Source organism: Aspergillus pseudonomiae (assembly GCF_009193645.1).
Source record: "Aspergillus pseudonomiae strain CBS 119388 unplaced genomic scaffold BDV37scaffold_15, whole genome shotgun sequence".
Taxonomy (NCBI): Eukaryota; Fungi; Ascomycota; class Eurotiomycetes; order Eurotiales; family Aspergillaceae; genus Aspergillus; species Aspergillus pseudonomiae.
The window spans coordinates 48,959-71,032 of NW_022476007.1; the positions used below are offsets into that span (position 1 = coordinate 48,959).

A 22,074-nucleotide genomic window follows, 5' to 3' on the forward strand; every position below is an offset into this window, starting at 1 on the left:
CCCCGGACTGACTGTGGGAGATTTATTAGAACTTCTCCAGACACACATCAACTTTTTCAGAGCTCAATACTCCATGACCTGAGTCTAAATATAGACTAATACTCCAAGATGAATATACCCTGCCCGATGTTTTAAGGGTATCTCGTGCTACATCCTTTTCAAGCTGACACTATGGTAATATCGTCAAGAATATAGTGTGCGTATGTACCGCTTGGAAGAGGTGAAGTATCTCATTCCTGGCAAGACGTGGTACTAGCTAGAGCTTTGAGCTCCTAGTATGCAAGCTTCTTTCCCCACCAAGGGTGCCTTTTCGCGAAGCTAAAGTGGTGCAATTATCTTATACTTCGCTGTTATTCGCTGTCTCTAGGTGGGAAGCCAGTGCCCGCTAACCCAATAAAAAAGGTCAATTACTGGCACAGAAGAATAAAATACTAGGAGTGGCCTACTAGTACTACTCAGTACTAAATATGCACTTATGTAAAAAAAACAGGTTATGAGGTTGGGTCTGGAAGCTTGACGGATGGTACGCTGGACGTCATCGACTCCGTCCCATATCCTGAGCTTCCGAAACCACGCAACAAAAGGAAAAGCTACGTCAGGGTACTCTCATCAGCTATATTATTGCCCTGTCATGGATTTAAATATCAATCCAGTGTTCATGTTGAGTTCATGCTAGGAGCACCCTTGGAGGATTGACTTCTCCAACACTCGAACTCGACACTAAGTAGCCTATAATATATGTTACTGTTATTTACTTAAATTTCAAGACATTTCGAAGTCTAATAGCCTTGTCATATCTCAAAATGGCGCCCAGCAGCGAACCCGATGACAACATCAGCGCGTATGGAGCCACCCGCTCCACTGTCAAGGGGCAGCCCTTGGACGCAGATGAAGCCCGCAAAATGGACGCATACTTCCGAGCAAGTATGTATCTATGCTTGGGCATGCTCTATATGCGAGACAATGTCCTGCTTAAGGAGCCCCTAAAGGTGGAACACCTCAAAGCTCGGCTGCTCGGTCACTGGGGATCGGATGCCGGCCAGTCCTTTACCTGGATTCATATGAACCGCCTGATCAAAAAGTATGATTTGGATGTCCTCTTCGTTTCCGGTCCTGGTCATGGTGCCCCAGCTGTTCTCTCGAATTCATATCTGGAGGGCGTCTACTCCGAAGTGTATCCGGACAAGTCCCAAGACGAAAAGGGTATGCAGAGGTTCTTTAAGCAATTCTCATTTCCAGGAGGCATTGGTTCACATGCGACCCCGGAAACGCCGGGCTCTATTCACGAGGGTGGTGAATTGGGATACTCGATTTCTCACGCCTTTGGAAGTGTCTTTGACCATCCCAACCTCATTACATTGACGATGGTCGGGGATGGAGAGTCAGAAACTGGTCCACTTGCGACTAGTTGGCATAGCACTAAATTCCTCAACCCATGCACCGACGGGGCCGTTCTCCCTGTCCTCCATCTCAACGGATACAAAATCAACAACCCGACCGTCCTTGCTCGCATCAGCCATGAAGAACTAAAAGCGCTGTTTGTGGGCTATGGATGGACGCCATATTTTGTGGAAGGCAATGATAGAGAAAGCATGCATCAAGCAATGGCAGCTACACTGGAACACTGCGTTGTGGAGATCAAAAAAATTCAAAAGCAAGCGAGGGAGTCGAAGAAGCCATTCCGACCCCGCTGGCCGATGATTGTTCTCCGGAGTCCCAAAGGGTGGTCTGCTCCAAGGGAGATTGACGGAAAGCTGCTTGAGGGCTTTTGGCGCTCTCATCAAATCCCGATAACTGATGTCCTGACGAACCCTGCTCATCTGAAGCTTCTTGAGACGTGGATGAAGAGTTACAAGCCCGAGGAGCTTTTTGACAAAGATGGCAAGCTCATTGCCGAGCTGAAAGCGCTCGCGCCCTCAGGCAATGCTCGTATGAGTGCTAACCCTGTCGGCAACGGCGGTATACTTCGCAGGCCTCTTCAACTGCCAGATTTCCGGGACTATGCTCTCGAAGACATTGACCCCGGAGTTTCTGTGCGCGGGAGCATGACAAATATGTCAAAGTATTTGAGGGATGTGGTCAAAGAAAATATGACCACTTTCCGTGTATTTGGTCCGGATGAAACAGAGTCAAACAAGCTTGCAGAGATTTACAAAGCCGGCAAGAAGGTTTGGCTGGGTGACTACTTTGAAGAAGATAAGGATGGAGGAAACCTGGCCTACGAAGGTCGGGTAATGGAGATGCTCAGTGAACATACCTGCGAAGGCTGGCTGGAAGGGTATGTGCTTTCCGGTCGCCATGGTATACTAAACAGCTACGAGCCTTTCATCCACGTCATTGATTCGATGGTTAATCAGCACTGCAAATGGATTGAAAAGTGCTTAGAAGTGGAATGGCGTGCAAAGGTCGCGTCTCTCAATATCCTCCTGACCGCGACCGTCTGGAGGCAAGACCACAATGGCTTCACCCATCAGGACCCTGGTTTCCTGGATGTTGTTGCAAACAAGAGCCCGGAGGTAGTTCGAATTTATCTGCCACCCGACGGGAACACGCTTCTTTCAGTTATGAATCACTGCTTCAGCAGCGTCAACTACGTCAATGTGGTTGTTGCTGACAAGCAAGAACACATCCAATTTCTCAGTATGGATGAAGCCATTGAACACTGCACCAAAGGTCTTGGAATATGGGACTGGGCAAGTAATGATCAAGGCCAAGAGCCCGATCTTGTGATGGCTTCGTGTGGTGATGTACCCACCCACGAGGCTCTCGCCGCAACGGCGTTGTTGAACGAACATCTTCCCCAACTCAAGGTCCGATTTGTGAACGTAGTCGATTTATTCCGGCTCATCAACGAGAAAGACCACCCGCATGGCATGCCTGACCGAAAATGGAAGGCTGTGTTTACTGACGATAAGCCGATCATCTTCAACTTCCATTCGTACCCTTGGCTCATCCACCGTCTAACCTACAAGCGACCGGGGCAACATAACCTACATGTGAGAGGGTACAGAGAAAAGGGTAACATCGATACTCCGTTCGAACTAGCCGTTAGGAACCAGACCGACCGATACAGTCTTGCCATCGATGCTATTGACCGTGTACGATCCCTCGGCAACACGGCGTCTCATGTCCGAGAAAAGTTGATCAACCAGCAACTAGCTGCTAAGCAAGAGGCATTCGACAATGGTTTAGATGCAGAATACATCCGAAACTGGAAATACCCTAAGAAGGCTTGAAAATGATGAAGACATTTATGAAAAGGTGGAAGCAAATCTAAGGATATCACGGGTGCTGAAATAATCAGAAGTGAGTGGCGGGAATAGTCAGTGATATTTTTGGACTCTGCTGGGATTATTGTTTTGATAAGCAGCGTACGCGTTCCTGAAGCAAGAATGAAACCATGTCAGATAACCTGCGTTCATGTGCAGTGTGAATTTAAGGGGCGGATGATCGTCAGTGGTTGCATATGTAGGATGTCGATGATCGTCTGCTATGTAGGAAACCCAACCACACAAATTCCAAATCCTGTTTCATATCAAAAGTTCGACAAGTGGGTTGCGGCGCTATACAGAATCTCAATGGTGAATAGTGTTCTGAAGATAGGAACAGTATAATATCATCGGATAATATGAATGGCAAAATTCAATTTACCCAGGGCTGATGATGCCGAAGGACCCGCCGGCTGATATCAAATTCGACTAAGCGATAGGGTTACTACCTATTTAGCGGGCAAATGCTCTACGCGCAATCCCTCAGTAAGGGTGCAGTGGATCATGGTCGATGATCCACCGCGCCATACAAAAATCTTCAAAATCTTATCTATTTGTGGATCCTCTGTACCTTTGCCACGACAACTTGTGGTGCTTTATCATATGCCCTGGATTCTGGTTTCCGATAATAACATATATAGACCATCGTCGCTCAGCTACGCGGGCGATACTTTGTAGATTGCCGGAAATTTCTTATACTGCACAAGGGAAAGCTGTTATTCCCAATCCTTGGTAGTTAGTTCATTTATACCGAATATTCCTTAAAAAAAAAAAAAAAAAAAAAAAAAAAAAAAAAAAGAAAGAAACCGAATCACTATTGGCATCCACCTCGCGGAGGTGTAGTTATCAAGATGCAACCAGGGCAACATCAAGAACCTAACCCGACGCCGGTCGACGACGTAAATGCCCCGACACTTGCTACCATTCGCAATGACGGCTTTGATTCCGCTCCGCTGTCAACCAGGTCCTCGTTCTCGTTTAATAACAGAACGGCTTCAACTCCTGCCACGGGCGCGCAGACCCCGGATCCTCTGCTAGGACCTAAGCCTGTCAATAACGAGGACCTGCTGAAAAAGTTGCCGACAACGATTACTCAGGCGGCTGAGAGTGGAGATGAATTTGAATTGGAAGAGAGGAGAGGTCGAGCAGCGGTGGTTGATGGGTTGCACAACCGGCGACCATCCGCCATCCGTGGCCGTGATATGGCAGATGAGTCGGCATCGCCACCCCCAAAGCCATCGCAAGGACGCCCTCCAGAAATACCAAGCTTTACAGCAGAGATCGTACTCGTCCTCGTCTGCTCGGCAGGTCTGATGCTCTTTTCATTCTTGCTTGGCAACATGTTGGTGGTGCAGTTGCAGCTGAAGAAGGCTCTGGGAATCGGAAATACCTCGCTCCCATGGCTCGTAGGGGCCTACGCTTGCTCTAATGGGGTGTCAGTTGTTGTATCAGGCTCTCTGTTGGATTTGACTCCACCTCGGCGTGCGATCGTGGGAGCATTTGCATGGCTTACTATTTGGAACGTGGTCGGTGCCTTTTCCCTTGATCCGTCTCGAGAAGTTTTGTTTTTCATCGTGAGAGCAATGCAAGGACTCGCTATTGGTGTTTTGGTTTCCGGCTCAATGAGTGTTCTTGGACGCCTCTATAGCCCTGGTATACGCAAGAACCGTGTTTTTGCTGCTATCAGCGCTACGGCACCGTTAGGATTCAGTTTGGGGGCCATTGAAGGTGGTCTTCTCCACGGAAACCTTCCCTGGATTTTCGGTGTGAATGCCATTCTCACTGGTTTGTGTGCTGTCGCTGCATTCTTTTCAATTCCTCCTCTTCGTCCCGTTGCCGATGTGGAAGGCGCAGAAGCACCCACTCTGCGTCAGTTCGATTATATAGGAGCCCTGTTTGCCATTGCAGGCTGCGTCTGTCTCCTATTCGGTTTAACCCAAGGGTCAGTCACTAAATGGTCGGTCTATACGTGCGTGTTAGTCGCACTCGGCATCGTTTTTCTTATTTGCCTGTTCGTCGCGGAACGATATGTGGCGCGGCCATTGATTCCCAGTCGCCTGTGGCGGACGAAAGGCTTTACTCCTCTTATGGTGGCCTACTTTTTAGGATTCGGTTCATTTTTCGGGGCATGGCAGTTCTATGCAATTCAGTTTTGGTTGAGAATTCAACATGCAACGCCTATTGCAGTGGCACTATACCACATCCCTAATGCGATTGTCGGCATCATCGCCACTTTCATCGTGAGTCGTATCCTGCATCTGGTTCCCGGTCATTATATCTATATTGTATCAATGTTTGCGTTCACCCTCGGACCGGCATTCTTCCTTCCGCAAACTCCAGATACGATTTACTGGGCCTTATCTTTTCCCGGCGTAGCCCTTGTGACGTTCGGACCGGATATGGCTTTCGCTGCTGCCTCCATATTCATCACGAGCAATGTTCCTCGGTCCTATCAAGGCAGTGCAGCCAGTCTATTAGTCACAAACCAGAACCTCTCCTCGGCGATTATCACAAGTATTGCTGATGCGATTGGAACTAAAGTCGATCCGAGTCCAGATGGGGATGTAGGCCTGACTGGACTTCGGGCCATTTGGTGGTTTGCGTTGGCATGCCAGTTACTAGCTGCACTGGTAACAGTGGTCTGGGTGAGAATTCCAAAGGAAGAGGAAAAGGAGCATGTCACTTGATATTTGTTACGGATCAGCTTCTCCTGCATTAAAGTCTTATTTTCTTTTCCTGCTTTTAGAGTATACGATATACCCCATGATATAGACCTTGACTTCCGACAGGCATGACAAGTTGCTTTTCATTCAATAGTTCCTGCCTTACCTGAAATTTAGTAGTACATGCATAGATTTTCATTAGCGCGGTGCACAAAAAAGCAAATAAAAAATAACACCAAACTAAGAGAAGATTCTTCATGCGCTAGGTAAAACCTCGGCCCTCTCAGACCAACCTCCAGCTGGCGGTTAATTCCTGACCGCTAATCCACGAATCCACGTTTCCCCTCGGAAATACCCGAGTGGTTGAACTCAGCATTATGAATGACATATGGAGTACACAGTAAAGACGGGAAAAATAGAGGCCAATGTTTAGAACGCGGATATTATACCCCAGTACGCCGAACACTGATCGCGGTATGTTTTCCCTCCTCGGCATCCCGAGGTCGGAATTACCGCTTCTGCTTATCCCTATCAAATCCTAGCCTCCATGTACAGATTACTGCACCATACGTGATAACGGTGCGGAGAATTATACCCTAAAATACCTTTCCCTTATGTATGGCAGGTAATGTGTTGTTATTACCGTAAACTTTGGCTGGCAAGACCTATCTAAAAAGCTTACCTTATTCTAATGTGAACACTGAAGCAGAACGAGGAACGTTTCGCTAAAACCTTCAATATGACTTTAAATAAATAGATAGCTGCTCTCTTTCTGAGGTAAATAAACCATTAGAGCATTTCTGTTAGTTCTGTTTGGCCGTCTTGTATTGCTGTTAATCTTATTGATCTTATCACGGTGAATCAATAACAGGTATCTACTACTCTAAAGCGGTAAACATAGCCGCTTTAAATGAGAAAGACGGTGAAATCTCGGGATCGGACTAGTCGATTATCCGGACTTCAGATTGATCTTCATATTGTCTGGAGTGTAGTATGACATGGTTCTGGACTGTTCAGCTTGTTGCTACCGGAAAAGACATATCCATACCCCAGGGCAGAACCAAAAGTGTGGCGAAGGTCAAGACCCAATATGTCTACTGAACTGGGGCAATTGCGGTAAAGATGTTTTCCAGAGACAGAGTGAACGAAATTAAAGCCAGTAGCATGATCCAGCCTGGCTTCATCCTCCTGGGCCAGTCTGAAGGCCTCGCCGATCCATTCAATCGGTAGTAGCGACGAGCGGTGTGTAGAAAGGGCAGTGACTTAATCGGCACGAGTTGGTAACTCGTAGTCGAGAGTAATTTCCAGGGTGAAGACTATGTTACCACGTGTTGTTCATCTGTAATCTGCAATCCGAGCACCGGGCTTATTATGTTTACTTCATGACTCCTTTCCTAGCCCTTGAAGGTGGTTTTTCTAACTCGGCTTCCAGTGGTGCGTTTTATACTATGCTCCATATATTTTCCTTCTCTACGATCAGGGCCCGTCAAGAGCTTCTTCGGGTCGGGTATCCCATCTGATCTATGACCTCTACTAATTTTCAACTTCTGTTAACGACTTGCTTTCAAGATGCTAATCCCTTTTATTCTACTTATGCAAATAGTCTTTTCATCTAGCTGACAATCCTCTGTTCATTATTGGACTACCCAGTACTTATCGGTATGCTGTGTAGATGGGTAGGAATGAAAAGAGAGGTCATAAATAGAACCTTATATACCAATTTCAAAAAGAATCACTTGAACATAAGCCAGAATGTTCTGTTTCCATTGCGTTTTCATTGAAGTGTTGATAGGCTTTGACAAGTACAAATATAAAAGACGTCTTTCGCTCTTCGACACGCTGCGAAGTCATCACGTTGCTTTCTTCGTTGGTGGCTCGGTACTCTGCTTCCTCCTCATTCATCATTCTCCTACTTACTAGCAACTACAGCCAAGGCCATCATCAGACTGAATCTCACCGTAGACTGCGTCATAAAATTGCTACTAGTATGCCATTAATACTGCTGCTTCCTGGGATCTACCTTGTCTATTTGTGTAATTCCAGGACGACCAAAGTCTTCCTGACAGGAGTAAGGAAGAGGTGGTAGACCAAGAACAACAGCATATTCTCAGCGCTCTTTTGTGATAAAGTGTACCACTACCGCGTCTATTCCGGTTTCTATGTCCTGCAATCATCGGTTACAAACGGACCGAGTTAAGGCTAAGACAGACGATCATCAACAGTAAAGCGAGGTTACAATTCTACATAATAACCGCAGTACTGCCTAACCTCGGCTTATCGGTTGTTGCATTACGGCCCAACAAGCCTGGTATACCATGTAGGGCTGGGGGCAAAGTGGGTTCCCCAAGTCTAAAATCCTACGGTCATACGTGGGACACACAAATGCTCTAGATGCCCATGTGCATGGCCTACAGCCTAGTTGAAGAGTCTAGACTACGGGTTGGAACGTAGCTCTGTACCCGCACGACAAGCTGCCAATCTCAAGAATATGTGCGAAACATCCCCCACACTAATTCCACTGCTAGTCAGCGTACTGACCATCTAGAATTGCTAGAAAATGACACGTCACCACCTCCGAAGCCTTGGCTTTATATATAGTATTTTGATGGCAGTCATTGGCGGGGCATACTTCACTCATCGACATATCCGACCCGCAAATCAAACCGCCAATCCGCTATATTCCGCTCGCATTCCGCTGTGAACCCGCTATGGCGGAAACTGCAGCGGAAGTGCGTAAAAGACTGACTCCTACTCTAATAAGAACTAAGTTAAGCTTCAAGGTTAAATAACATACGACTAGTGGCTACTATAATCTAGGTAGTTTTACTAGTTGTCGGTCTGTGCGCTGCTTGCTGCTGGACAGACTAATTTCCTTCGGAAGTCTCGCTACTGGATGGCCCTGATTCCTGCCGATAGCTACACAGTTTATTGCCTCTATTAAAGCAGACTCTTAAGTAGGGATGTATCAAGTACATTTTGTGATAGAAGCGTTCGGTGGGATGATATATCTTACTTTAGGGTTAAGTGGGTTCTCCAAGGATTCTAAATACTCGTAGTGACATCCATGAGTCCCGCATTAACCGAAACCGAGGTCGCTAGATGCGAGCGGGTGGAACTTTCGGGAATTACAAGAGTGAGGACTCAAATTAAGTTTTTCAGGTAGCAGGTAGAGAGCATTGAGGGGCTGAATCGAGCATCCAGGCTTATGAGAGTCCAGATGGTACAGGACCGTGCTCAAACTACCGACAATTAAGCTCTCGGGCAGATGGAACTGAGTATTGAGAACCAGCATGTAACTATTAGCGCTTCACTTGATAGTAGATTCCTGGAAGGCCGAGGAAACTCGCCACCATAAAATGTATTCCACTGAAAAATGCGGTTCGATCCCGCCCCCCCTTTTACCACTTGATCCAGACCTCCAACGTGTTGTAAGTGAAGACAAGATATGGGCGCTTTTGTAACAGCAAGCAATCTCCCATGCGTTTGTGGGTGGGTGGATGTATTGAGCTTCTTTGGCTTCACAAAATGCAGCCTGTCGCCCCCTGTATTAAGAACGCATGGCGGGATCTCTGGCCCCTGCTGCAGCGTACCCTGAACGTGGGGAAGGTTCAACTATCAATAACTCTAATTCAGCTCTCACCCATCCAGATGCTGCGAATACAGCTCAAAATTGAGCTATCCCCGCATTTCTCTCCGCGATACCCGCATAAAGCGGATCCGTGTTGACTAGATCGGCATGCAGGTCGGCATTGGCCATACAGGGATGTTAGATGATGATGTAGCTTAAACCAAGAAATATGGGGTAAGCTTATGGACAAATCGAGGTATATATAGCTTTTCTGTAGGCCTAAAATTGCTTGAACTACAGCAATCCTCAAGATCAAGTCATCGCCCACATCACATCCTTAATCATGTCGAGTGGTGATATCAGTGAGAAGCATGACATCGACACTCTTCGGCCAATTCGAACAGCCGAGAGTGTATTCCTTCCTATCTCCCGCGATGTATTCGAAAAGCTATACCTGAGCCCCAAGCATCCCTCGGTAAAAGGTGACTTGCGTAAGCAAGTAGGCAACCCTACTCCAATATCACTTATCGGGTTTTTGGTAGCTGCCACCCCAAACGCCTTTATAACGATGGGCATCAGGGGGAGTGGCGAGAATGGCGCTGCAATCCTGTGAGTACATTACAGTCTGTCTTACCACCTCCATTTGGAGGCTCACAGCGGTGCAGGCCCGTGTTCATCTTCTTTGGTGGACTGATACAAATTTTGGGCGGTATTGGAGAATGGATTATCGGGAACACGTTTTCATGCGCCCTGTTCTTTACCTACGGTGCGTATCGCAAGGTTCTAGCTCTGCGGCTGCCCATAACTGACTTCATCAAGGCACGTTTTGGATCGTACAAGGGACCGGTCTCATGCCCCTATTTGCAACAGGGCTTCACTACTCACCAACCGGCAATGCACTGGAGGGAATGCAAACTCCATCATATCACGCTACTCTTGGTGTGTATCATCTCTCAACTTCTGTGGAAGCTGTAGCGTCACTAACCAGTTATACCAATAGGGTTTTACTACATCGCCTTAACGATTCTCACCTTTGTATACACAATATGTTCAATCCGAACTAACATCTGCCTTTTCACCGCGCTTTTCCTCCTGGTTATTACCTTTTCTTTATTCGCCGCCACCTACTTCCAGCTGGCGCTGGGAGAGATCGCTCTTGCTTCTCGACTTCAAATGGTACGTTTCATTTATTCCCTCCTCCCCCCATCTTTTATGTTCTTGTTATCTAACATACTCGATATGCAGGCGGCAGGTGCATTCAGTCTCGCTCTGGTCATACCAATCTGGCATATCTTCATTGCGCAAATGTTGGAGGCAGTGGACTTTCCGATTGCCATACCTGTGGGTGATTTGAGTACTGTAATACTGGGAAGAAGTCAGAAGATGCAGATGCGGACGGAAGAGTAGCCCAGAATCTCTTCAGTGTGAAAATTCGGGGATATGAGTGATACAACTGTCGGCGGGGGGACGTTGAGTTCACTAGTATGAGATTCCATTGAATATACTGAAATTGTCGAGAAAGTACAGCACCAGGGTGATACTCTCATCATCAAGTTTGTTCTTTTACGTCCTCTCACGTAGGATTACATGTATTAGTGTCTGAGTAAGTGCAATATGCAACAACACATGTGGTTGTAGCGAGAAAGGACAATGGGGTATTGCTAAAGGCTGCCCAGATGGCCGGATTTACATTTATATAAGATTACCCCGATTATTTCTCAGTTCATAAGTGATCTTGATTAGCCGGGCGTCGTGAACTCGACGGCTATATTTATGGTTTACTGGTTGGCCTTGAGAAGGCCGGGGGGGTTTCCTCGATCCCCAGGCATGGTGAAGCAGCTTGGAAGCTGGTGTTGGGCTCTTGATGATAGAATGACGAGTTTCTCTACTTAAAAAGTTCAGTGATGGAGCTTAAAAAAGTATATGGATGTGAGCAAAAAAGAAAACCAGGAACTTAAGGGTAAGCTGGCTTTTCAACATTATGTTAACTGTTCGGGGTTCTAGTCCAACGCATTCGTATGTAAGCCATCTGTTCTGTCGGAAAAGTAATCTATGTTTGAGTCTTACGGAAGCACACATGAATATCACATGGCCGAATAAAGCCCTATTACATACACCAGGTATACATTCAATTAATTTATGGACAAAATTAGAACAAAGGCCCAGCGGTTGGGCTCCAAAACGTAGAATATTAACATCCATACCTGCCTGTATTGAAAGAGTCTGTTAAGGAATGACAAACATTTGCGGAAAGAGGAACGCTAATCTAAGGGTATATGTCAAAATAGCCCTCCATGCTCATGTCAACAGAGTCTTGCGGTGGCGCGTACTACTGCCATAGCAATTTAAGCACGAATGGCGAAAGGCCCGGCGGCATTGAAGAGAGTAGGCATCTGTGGGGCATCGTTCAAGCTGGTAGAGAGACGGAGATACCAAACGCTGTCGTCCGCAACGGTGCCGAGCTTCTCCTGAGACGGGATGGTGATCGTGACAGCACCATCCTTCTCAGGGATGTCATGCTGCCTAATCGGAATTTCCTTGTCGAACTTGATAGTGTCAAGGTTTCTAACAGGGTTGTTGTAGAGGTAGAGGGTATAATTCGATCCTTTGTATTGGGTCAGAGTCTCGCAGTTCTGGGACTTGCGGTCGAACTTGATGTTGATCTCGGCGCCGGGAGCGACAGTGGAGTTGTCAGGGATGCCCTGGAAGACGTTGACACAGTTGTAGTCGCGCTTGCCCCAAGCTATACTTGATCTTAATTATCCTGTTTGGGAAGTGAGACGGAATTATATCACTAACGTTGGTTCTTGTCGAACGCAGCGGCACTAACGGCCAAGAGGGCAGTAGAAATGGCAGCGGAGATCTTCATTGTTGGCAGCGAAACTGAGAGTCAATGGGCTTTCTCTTCGTGATGAGTATGAGGAAGTTGGTTAATCTGAGGAGGGAAGTGCCAGTGGATTTATACTTCTGGGGCCGCTTCCCCAAATTAAGGAAACAAAATCCGGGACAAGCCTCGCGTAGAGCTGGAGACTGCGCTCATGACATCAGGCGTTGGGGGCAAAGGGTTCATTGGCTATGTCTCAGGGGACTTATTGACGAGGAGACGATGTGGGTTTTTCCTGGACTTGGCACAACAATTAACGGGCGATCATTACCCCGTGTGTCTGTCTCGGGCATTCCGGATCGAAATGTCTCACTCGTATAGGCCTGCCCAGGAGCCGAGTCCTCAATAATCGTTTCGTAGATGATGGTAAAAGCTATGCTGCTCAGCTTTGCGAGGTAGTCTAAATATAGCATCTTCTCGATCGGTCATACAAAACATGTTCATAAGAGTCATGGATCGTGTGATTTCTGCAGCCGTCGTATTAGCGCCACCAGAGTCGGATAGCTGCAGAGATAATTTGTCTTGTTTTGGACAGTGACAACTTGAGTCAATTGTAAAAAAAAACCCGTCCAATCATTCCTGACCAAGTCTTTAGTACGGACTATCAGCATACCAGGATACACACCACTGGCCTTCGAGACACATACAAACTGGGAATCAGGACGTACTTGGGTCTGGACATGTGCATATAGCCACCACATTGCCACCTCGTGTTATAGCCTTGGCCTATTTGAGAGTGCCTATCGACTCCTGCCATTAAACAGGGGGGTTTCATGAAGATCAAGCCGAATATAGCCATTATGGCGGGCAAGTATAGCTGTGGCCAAGTTACTTTGTCATATTGTTTCTCTAATGTTTTACTTTCATGCGCTGGCATACGTAGCTCAGCTCCACTTCTATGTTATGGGCTGGGCGAAGGAGCAGGAGCCAGCAATAACTGTGAAGCAACTGGTATTGCAACCAGCATCATTCTACTCGGATGCTCTGTGAAGTGATTGTGAACACATATAAAGTCCGAAACTGGGCTCATAGAGTCATTACTCACTTCGATATATTCAAATATAGTTATCCCTTGGTATGGATAGAAAGTGTCTTATGCTGATCGAAAGCAAGCCTAACTGAGCTTGGCTCAATGTGACGTGTACCTAGCTTATAGTTTATAAATACAATGAGGCGCTAATTGATTAAGATTACCGCGGACGCATCAACTAGTTGCCCATTACAGGCTGTATTTCTCTCTTTTGCATAAATGCTAACGGACTAGTCAACTTGTGGACAGGGGTTGACTAACACTGTCCAATCGCAGGCTGTCGCATCTTATTGAAAAGCAAGGCTTATGCTGGTGCCCCATGTTAGTTATGAGGTATCCGGTAGACTTTCTCTCCACCAGTCCATGAATAATGTATACAGGGTATGGTTGGGTAAGCAAGACTTGAATCATTATATATAAACATAGGTCAGTCTGCTTTTCATTCCATCAAGTTGCACTACTTGCTTCAGTCTTATACTAAGTCATAGACCAATAATGGCAGATATACAACGTATTCACGATTCTTGGCAACAGAAGCTGTTGCCTGCATCCTTATTTACAATAAAATAACATGACTATATGCAATTCCATGGCTGGCTTGGGAACTTGATCTCAATAACTAAGTGCCATATAGCATCACATATTATCTGATGACCCCTAACACATCCGAGTTCGAATCCATCACTGCTGGTGTTGGTTTATAATGCCTTCCACAAGGACAACTCCTCAACTCACAGATTTTATGTGGAGGAAAGCGGCTTCTTCTGCAGGATCTGGGTAAAGGCCTGGTAGGCGGTTTCCGGCTCTGCACCAATTAGCAATTTATGTCGGGTCATGGAAAAGGTAAACGCTATGCACTTACGGTAGTAGGGAACTTCGTGCCCAGCATCGGCTACTGTCAGGAGATGGAAATTGTCGACAGACTTGAACTGTCCAGTTTCCTTTCCGTTGACCTTATAGGCCTCAAGGGCCTTGCCCTGAAATTCGTCGTGTCCTGGGAAATCAACTGCATTCGCCACAGCGATGCTTCCATCGACATTACATATATAGTCTGCTGTGCCTGCCCAGACAAGAACGTTGACTCCTGCCTTAATGACTGCAGACAAGTCTGGGAGGGTTGAACGGTATTCTACTCAAGTTAGATCCTGGAGCCAGAAGTGATAATCGAGATACTGACCGTCTCCGGTACCACGGAATTTCTGGCCGGGCGCATTCGCGCATTCCTGGTAATCCGATCTCGCACCGATTGCCTTCACTACTTCGGGCTTTGTGATATACTTGGAGTATGTCGATGGCGGATTGGGATCGTTGGATGGTGCTCGTATATCATAGACATCAAAGTCAACACCCGCTTGCATGATTGGATTTTCAACTGTCTCTCCGCACACTGAGCCGGCGTTCTGGCAGTCCTCATTTGTTTGAGTTTGTTGGCACTTCTGAACAGCTGGAAGGCATTGAGACTCGTAATCCCCCAGAAGCTTGTCTTTTAACGACTCATCAATGAGCTGTCTGTAAGTATTGTTGTATGCAAACGTGATGTAAGCCTTCTCTTGGAGCGCTGAGTCGAACATGCCATTATTTATTCCCAGAGCAACCAGGTTCACCTTTTCGCCCTTTTGACTGCCTGCTTCGATAGCCTTGTTCTGGTTCAGGATATAGGAAGCGAAGCCGGGGCCATAGTGACCGCCATATGACTTTCTCAGTCAGCATTTTCCAGTGTCCACGCACCACACATTAATTGAATTTCTCACCTCGGTGAAAATGCCAAAGTCGCGGCTTTCGTACTGTGGGAAATGCTCATAGAAGGCCTGGAGGAACTTCCAAACATATGGAGCAGCAGTCCACGTGCTATCAACAGGGTCATCTCCATACGAAAAGCCTACCCCAATCGGCTGGTCAATGTAGAGCATATTGGCAAAGTTGTTCCAGCTATGTTCGTTCAAAGACGGAGTCTCCTCGCCGTTGACGAAGTGGCAGGGTCCATTCTCCTGGAACAATCCGATCATGGAAGAGCAGCCGGGGCCGCCGTTGAACCAGGCAGAGAGGGGTGCCTGTTGCGGGTTGTTGCGACTCTCGAAGAACCTGATGACCCGTCAGATACCTCTACAATTGGGAGAAGGATAAGGAGGGCTCATACCAAAAGAACATATTCTGATTCTCTCCTACACTTAAGTAGCCACTGTACTGATTCACGCCTTTTGTGGTCTCACAAATACCAGAGTTGTTGACATATTCCAACCTGGCGCCAGTGGCAGCATGTTGAAAGACGTTGTACGTGATTCCGTCTTTCCTGACGTGCGACGCTGTTGTGCCAATCTTAGCACCTTTCGGTAGCGCCTGGACGCTTCCTGCAAGTGCCAATGGCAGCAGCCACGCGGTGCTTGAGAACCACATTCTAGCGAGCAGAATAAGAGGACCTGAGAAACCAAGAAACAAGGAGGTTGATGGTTAGTTTCTCTCGTCACACTAGAAGGAGGATCTTAGACCTGGGATGGTCTGACTTTATATACATGGGAGGCGACTCAGATGCTTCAAGGCCTGCATGCGACAGAAGAGGGGAACGGGACATCACTATCAACTGACCGAAGCTCCGTCGAATGTTGCCTAATGGATGACGATCAATCCTTGGCTTAAAGCTTCAATCCAGTTGGATAATAACGGTGCATGATTATGTTACATCGTGGCCTTTGAACAGCCAACATAAGCTACTTTTCTGCGATCCCCGGCGGCTTGTTCCTGGGGATATTTCCGAAAGGGGTAATGTTGCTGCCGATTCTGGTGGAGTACTTAGAAAGCCCTCATCCGAGTGGACAACCCATGTCCCCTGTAATTGATTTGGTCCCCTGTAGATCCCCAGTCAAGCCGTCGGGGGTCCGACCTTAATCGTTCCTCTTCAATGTGGGACCTTCTACAATCCATCTGAGGTATGACGATATCGACAGTACGCGCGGATAAATCAGTTGATGTGTTGCTCGTTTATCTGCAGCATCACCGACAAGCATTACTGGAAATTATTCTGAATGTGCTACTATGAGATAAATGGACGTATCTTCGCGGCTCACCCCCAGATTAAAACGCTCAGGTGGGGTAATGGTGCTGTTGGTCTTCGTTATGCGATGCTCTCAAGTTTCTACACATGATTCTCGGACGTCCCTCGCAGTAGAGTAATCTGTACCTGGTACCATACCCCGGCTGCAGATTGATGTCACGAGATACTTTGTGAAAATGAAACCCAACCTGGAGGAACATTTGGGTTATTATCCTTGAATTCGATTGTACGCAGTAAGAAACTGGGCCCACATGGCAATGTGCGGTGGCGTTGTTACTCAATAGGTCCATCTGCAGCAAGGAAGTTAATTTAATAGTAGTACAAGTCCTGACGATTCTACTGCATATTAACCACTCGAACGAAGGGCACAATTCGTGACTGTTTCGCTGAAAAACGTGCCACTGTCCAAGTCGAAACTGTCAGTCATCCGACCCTCTCTCTTCAGAATGGGGACTTTGCTTGAATAGACAATAAATAAAGCAGAACAGCAACCAACGAGCCAAGTGGTCGAGCGGTAACTCGATCAATCTCATCTTCCTTGGTCTAACGGTCATGATTTCCGCTTGTCATCCCAAAAGGAACAAGCGCGGGAGACCGGGGTTCGACTCCCCGAGGGAGAGATTTTTTTTGTCTTTGTACCATGCATCCTCTGCAATCGAAAGACTCGGATTCTTTTTGCCCCTCTTTTTAATTTTCAGGTGCTTCTATGCTACTGTGTGAAATTTTTCTAAGCAGTAAGTATCTAGTCGATGAGACGCTGAAGTCGAGAATATGCCGTAGGACCCCGCAGAGGGGTTCCTGAGTATCTTCATGTTGAATATATAAAACGGCAATGATGACCTCCCGGGATGACTTGATAGTCCATCTTCAATCGAACACATTAAGATCATGTCCTACAACCAGAATTCGACTGTTCTCTAGGCTCTCATCGTGAAACACCGGAATATAATCCACGAATCTCGAGATGGATGCGACCGATATATGCATTGTCACAGACAGTACAATTTGACAACTAGTCTATCCGGAACACCGATTTGCATACTTTCGAGTTCTCACAATGCAAAGTGTAATGGAATATCTACTCGAGCATCTTAGATTCTTAGTGCCTTGACGCACAATAACATATTTTTATATCAGCCTTTGGGCTCCCAAGTTGAATGTGCACTGCATTGAGAGAAAGGCCTGGAGAAGGGTGCATCTTGCGAGTCATGTTAAATTATCCCAGTCCCATCAGCCGTGATACGTGTCGGCCTTGTCTGGTGTCCAAGTAGCCTGGGGGTGTAGGGCTACTCCACGTGACCCACATGTTCACTTCCCTTCAGCATGAGCAACTCTTGCGACGAGCGTCGCTTTCATCTATACATTCAGATTCCTTGTATCAGAGGTTGCTCTATAGCACTTGAGAACTTGAGAACTTGAGAACCCAAAATGGCGAAGAAGAAATCAGGGACCAATAAGCCTCCGTCGCACCTGAAAGCTGATATACGTCAAGCTGTTAGAGATATGTACACGAAGAGGGGCCAGGTCGACAACGAAGCAATCAAATCTAAATTCCTTGCCAAATACCCAGGCCAGAAAAATCATATCACCCAAATCGTGGTCGAGTAAGTCGTGCTACTTCGTTCCTTAGTTGTTGCCGTTGACGCCAGACTTAGCTATGCTTTCGCTCTGCAGCACCCTAGTGGAAAGAAGATAGAGACACAGGCTGGGCCGTCAAAGACATACAAAAGTCAGAATAAGGGAGTAACTGATGTAAGGAAAGAACATTACTCTCACTAGACCAGCTTGGTGAAAGAAATATGGTTCTAACAGATATCAGCCTGCAACATGTGACAGAAAAGCGAGCCCAGAGAAAGGAATACGCAACGGCATTGTGAGCAAAGAGAAAGAGAAAGAGAATGCAATCTTACAAGGTCTGACAGTCATTATATCTTTCTTGTTGCTTCTAGCTATTTATAACAAGCCATGCAGACTTCCAGGACTACCTTTCGGTCAATAGTGGAAATGGAAGAGCCACATATTCCACTGCGTCGGCCGTGCCTTCTCTGGCAGAGCAGATATGCTTCCTGGAACCTAAGGATCAAAACGATGGCATTCTCATGGACCATGAGTATACTAATATTCAGAATGCAGTTTTGATATCTTCTACTGCGAGCGTTATGCCAGCTCAATTTGCTCTTATGGGTGGATTTATGGCTCAACCATCAGTGTTACCCCAGGATCCTAGAGTTATGCTAAACACAAACGTACCATTCTCGGCCTTTATATGCGGGGTCCAAGGCAGTGGGAAATCTCATACCACGAGCTGCATTATCGGTAACATCGACGTTTGGCGCGCATCTTTGCGTAAGGCTAACCTCTATGTTAGAGAATTGCTCCATGTCATTGCCCATTTTAGGGGCTCTGAAGCAGCCACTGTCCACCTTGGTGCTCAACTTTAATGAGTACACTTCGAATGTCAGCGCCCAGCCGTGCGAAGCTGCATTCCTCTCTTCGGTTTTGCCGGAATGGTCGAAACATGGACTCTCAATCCCCGTTAGAGTCCTAGTGCCTCCGTCGAATTTCTACAATCTCAAGAAAATATACTCCCAGATACCAAATGTTGAGGTTCAACCATTCAGACTCAAACCACACCATTTGAATATCAGTGCAATGCTATCTCTCATGTCCATGGGAAATGGTAGCCAGATGCCCTTGTACATGAGCCAGGTAGTCAGAGTGCTCCGCGAAATGGCGATTGAAAACAAGGGAGGAAATTTCGATTATCTTGATTTCAGAAGACGTCTGGACAATCTTAATCTAAACCGCATGCAAACACCCTTTTTACATCAGAGATTGGATCTACTTGATTCCTATCTGGATCTCAAAGGGGAGCACAATGGTGATTACTTCACTGACGGTGGCATCACTATCTTGGATTTGTCCTGCCCATTCATGGATCAGGCTGCCACGTGTATCCTTTTCCGTATTGCTATTGATATCTTCCTGCATGCCCATCCCTCGCGGGGTAAGATGATCGTGGCAGACGAGGCTCACAAGGTAAGATATATCAAATTGGCTCAGTGTATGTCAGTTAGAAGCCTTCAAGGCTATCTATGTTGATCCATCTAATACGAGGTTTTAGTACATGAGTGAAACACCAGCAGCCAAGGACTTGACTGAAACATTCCTTAACATCATTCGACAGCAACGCCACCTAGGGGTTCGGACCGTCATCTCCACGCAGGAGCCAACCATCTCACCGCGGCTGATTGACCTTTGCTCTATGACAATTATCCATCGTTTTACAAGCCCTGAGTGGTACAGGACGATCAAGAAGCACGTCCCTATTGGCGACCAAAGTAACAGTCAGAGTTCCGAAGAATCTTTTGATGCGCTTCACGAGATCGCACGTTTGCAAACCGGGGAGGCTCTGATTTTTGCACCCTCTGCATACCTCCTGGATGAGAAAAGCTCTGCAATCAACGCCGCACACAAAGTTTTCAAAATGGCAGTTCGAAAGCGTATTACCTGGGATGGAGGAAGGACAATTTTGTGTGTTCGTTGATGTTCGATGCTTCCCGTCACAATACAGGACACAGGTGTCCTAGTAGTGGATCTGCGGATGATACATGTTGGAAGTATTAGATTGGGGACATCGCCATCTCAATTGTGCAGATACCTAGAGTGGGACTTACAGGTAGTATGAGGAAATGTTTCGGAATTAATCAATAGGAATGTAAATGGTAAGAAAGATATTGATTTGGGAGTCCTAAGTGGAATGCTAAAAGACTATCCCATGTTCGTCACTTGACTTTTTTGCTAGTGAGACGACGATGCTAAAACAGTTCACTGGAATTTTCATCTCATCCAGACCCCGACGTACGCTCGTATCCCTTCACAGGTTAACCCCAGCAAATGCAAGGGGGCCACGCCACATACAATAGTGTAACGACGCAGTGCGTGGAAAGATTATAAAAGCTGGTTGCTTCCCCCAGAGTGCTAGGGCAGTTTAATTCTTCAAATATACTTTTATATTACCTACATATGATATAACTGACTATATAACACCTATTTACCCTCTTACGACGATCACCAAGGATCTCGCCACAATGAGAACCATACTCCTCATGCTATCAGTACTCTTTGTCAGTACACAGGCTCTCCCAGAGTCTCTAGACTCTTGCGATTCTTGTCTTCAACGCGGAGCTCTTTGCGTGTCCATTGCAGGTTCTATAGGGACCTGCTGTCCAGGGCTGGAATGCGTTACAGACCCTCATGTGTCAGATACGGGGGTTCGTAATATCCCATCTACTTCCTTTGCGGCTGCTGATATCTATTGAACCAACAGTATTGCCAATGATCTTAGGTTACTCCGGATATGTTTCAATATCAAGGCAAGAAACGAGTCCTTGGTCTCGATGGATTTGGCTCTAGTTGACTGAGATGGCAAAAGTTCAAGGTCTGGAGTGTATGTGGCTTAGAAGCCGAACCAGGCATGTCCTGGTTTGGGTGTCACTGGGTTTCAGGATACGAGTCTGCCAAAAAAAAAGTAACCCCTTTCCATGATTCTATTTGTATTCGTGGTCCTGTGTATGTTACATTCTGTATTTAGGAACATATCTTCACACCGAATTTGACCTTAATTTGGAATTGTCGAACCAGGTCTGTCCGAACGCTGTGAAAATATAGTAACGGTGTCTGACAGGCCTCTGGCGTAAAAGGCATCCCCAGTACCATAAGGTCAAAAATGCATTCGCTATCCGGTTGGACTAAAGCCTGAAGAGCGCGAGCACTCAAACAGTAGGAAAAGAAAGGATGATGGCATATCCACGACCATATTAAGCTGTGGTTTGGGCAGTATCTGTTCTTATGGCTGGATAGCATGTCAGAATTGAGATGCTGGTGAGGCTGTGTAACCAATACAGCCACGACATACGAGGTTACTGCTGATCTTCCCAGAATCGAGACGGTATTCTTGCTGTGACGTGTGGCATTGCGATCGACACCGCTAGGTTCCGTTTTTGGAAGTCAAGCGGAAATGTGACGCTTCAGGCGTCCAGCCAGCGGTGGGTAAGACTTCTTTCTTCACGTTATAACGGTAGCTATGTTTAATACCCACATGGCGGTCTCACGGGTTAGAAGATCGCAAACATAACGAAGCTTGGGGCGATCGATGTGCCCATTTTCTGAGCCGTCCGTTCGGCGAGAGAGATATTTGATAGGTAAGAATACTCCGCCTGTTAAGGTTAGAAGCGCTAATCGGGCTAATATCCTGGAGCCGAGAGGCGAGCAAATAAGCCAGCAGCCCTTGCGCATTGGCGTCCAACATCCCAATCACAAGATGGGATAGACCCTACCTCCGCATCCAACGCCGCTTGGCATATCCATGGCTCGCCTTGATTGATCCAGAAGCCCAGGGATAAGGCTTCCCATGACCAGTGACGCTGGACTAGAGCTGAACTCGGCCCTATGAATGTTTAATCTCGTCCCGCCTTCAATGGTGTTATTTTAGTTGATATACCGCAATCATCAAACCCGCGATCGCAAAGCTTTATGCCCTGGCCAGTATCTCAGAGAGCCTGTGGAGCTTATGGCGCTTTTTCTATGTGCCCCGCCGAAGATATAAGGC

General features: G+C 46.8%; 8 protein-coding genes and 1 non-coding gene across 9 annotated transcripts; 7 read left to right on the top strand and 2 right to left on the bottom strand.

The window, feature by feature from the left end:
* Positions 1-617: 617 nt before the first annotated feature.
* BDV37DRAFT_51592 (phosphoketolase family protein) lies at positions 618-3,561 on the top strand. The gene has a single exon (XM_032090808.1). The coding sequence runs from the start codon at positions 804-806 to the stop codon at positions 3,234-3,236; it is 2,433 nt and encodes an 810-aa protein (XP_031943946.1). The 5' UTR covers positions 618-803; the 3' UTR covers positions 3,237-3,561.
* A 550-nt stretch (positions 3,562-4,111) lies between these two features.
* Positions 4,112-6,006, top strand: BDV37DRAFT_291786 (major facilitator superfamily domain-containing protein). The gene has a single exon (XM_032089024.1). It carries the CDS (start codon positions 4,121-4,123, stop codon positions 5,954-5,956), a length of 1,836 nt encoding a protein of 611 aa, XP_031943947.1. The 5' UTR covers positions 4,112-4,120; the 3' UTR covers positions 5,957-6,006.
* A 3,837-nt stretch (positions 6,007-9,843) lies between these two features.
* Positions 9,844-10,907, top strand: BDV37DRAFT_291788 (putative plasma membrane ammonium transporter (Ato3); the record flags this gene model as incomplete). Its single annotated transcript, XM_032089025.1, has 5 exons — positions 9,844-10,109; positions 10,166-10,266; positions 10,320-10,439; positions 10,501-10,676; positions 10,746-10,907. 5 exons carry the CDS (start codon positions 9,844-9,846, stop codon positions 10,905-10,907), a joined length of 825 nt encoding a protein of 274 aa, XP_031943948.1.
* Positions 10,908-11,458: 551 nt separating this feature from the next.
* Positions 11,459-12,476, bottom strand: BDV37DRAFT_51603 (uncharacterized protein). Its single transcript, XM_032090809.1, has 3 exons — positions 12,300-12,476; positions 11,831-12,243; positions 11,459-11,766 (listed from the first exon to the last, which is right to left on the bottom strand). Exons 1-2 carry the CDS (start codon positions 12,367-12,369, stop codon positions 11,846-11,848), a joined length of 468 nt encoding a protein of 155 aa, XP_031943949.1. The 5' UTR covers positions 12,370-12,476; the 3' UTR covers positions 11,459-11,766; positions 11,831-11,845.
* Positions 12,477-13,166: 690 nt separating this feature from the next.
* On the top strand, positions 13,167-13,492 carry BDV37DRAFT_242324 (uncharacterized protein). The gene has a single exon (XM_032081301.1). It carries the CDS (start codon positions 13,185-13,187, stop codon positions 13,377-13,379), a length of 195 nt encoding a protein of 64 aa, XP_031943950.1. The 5' UTR covers positions 13,167-13,184; the 3' UTR covers positions 13,380-13,492.
* Positions 13,493-13,618: 126 nt separating this feature from the next.
* Positions 13,619-16,006, bottom strand: cp6 (putative carboxypeptidase S1). The gene is made up of 5 exons (XM_032081302.1): positions 15,552-16,006; positions 15,166-15,496; positions 14,592-15,108; positions 14,277-14,543; positions 13,619-14,219 (listed from the first exon to the last, which is right to left on the bottom strand). Exons 1-5 carry the CDS (start codon positions 15,806-15,808, stop codon positions 14,155-14,157), a joined length of 1,437 nt encoding a protein of 478 aa, XP_031943951.1. The 5' UTR covers positions 15,809-16,006; the 3' UTR covers positions 13,619-14,154.
* Positions 16,007-16,995: 989 nt separating this feature from the next.
* BDV37DRAFT_t65 lies at positions 16,996-17,083 on the top strand. Its single transcript has one exon. It is a non-coding gene; the product is annotated as a tRNA-Asp (tRNA).
* Positions 17,084-18,290: 1,207 nt separating this feature from the next.
* On the top strand, positions 18,291-20,448 carry BDV37DRAFT_242336 (uncharacterized protein). Its single transcript, XM_032081303.1, has 4 exons — positions 18,291-18,376; positions 18,435-18,779; positions 18,832-19,502; positions 19,588-20,448. The coding sequence occupies exons 2-4, from the start codon at positions 18,563-18,565 to the stop codon at positions 20,008-20,010; spliced, it is 1,311 nt and encodes a 436-aa protein (XP_031943952.1). The 5' UTR covers positions 18,291-18,376; positions 18,435-18,562; the 3' UTR covers positions 20,011-20,448.
* BDV37DRAFT_242339 (uncharacterized protein) lies at positions 20,439-20,949 on the top strand. The gene is made up of 2 exons (XM_032081304.1): positions 20,439-20,737; positions 20,794-20,949. Exons 1-2 carry the CDS (start codon positions 20,555-20,557, stop codon positions 20,803-20,805), a joined length of 195 nt encoding a protein of 64 aa, XP_031943953.1. The 5' UTR covers positions 20,439-20,554; the 3' UTR covers positions 20,806-20,949.
* Positions 20,950-22,074: the final 1,125 nt, after the last annotated feature.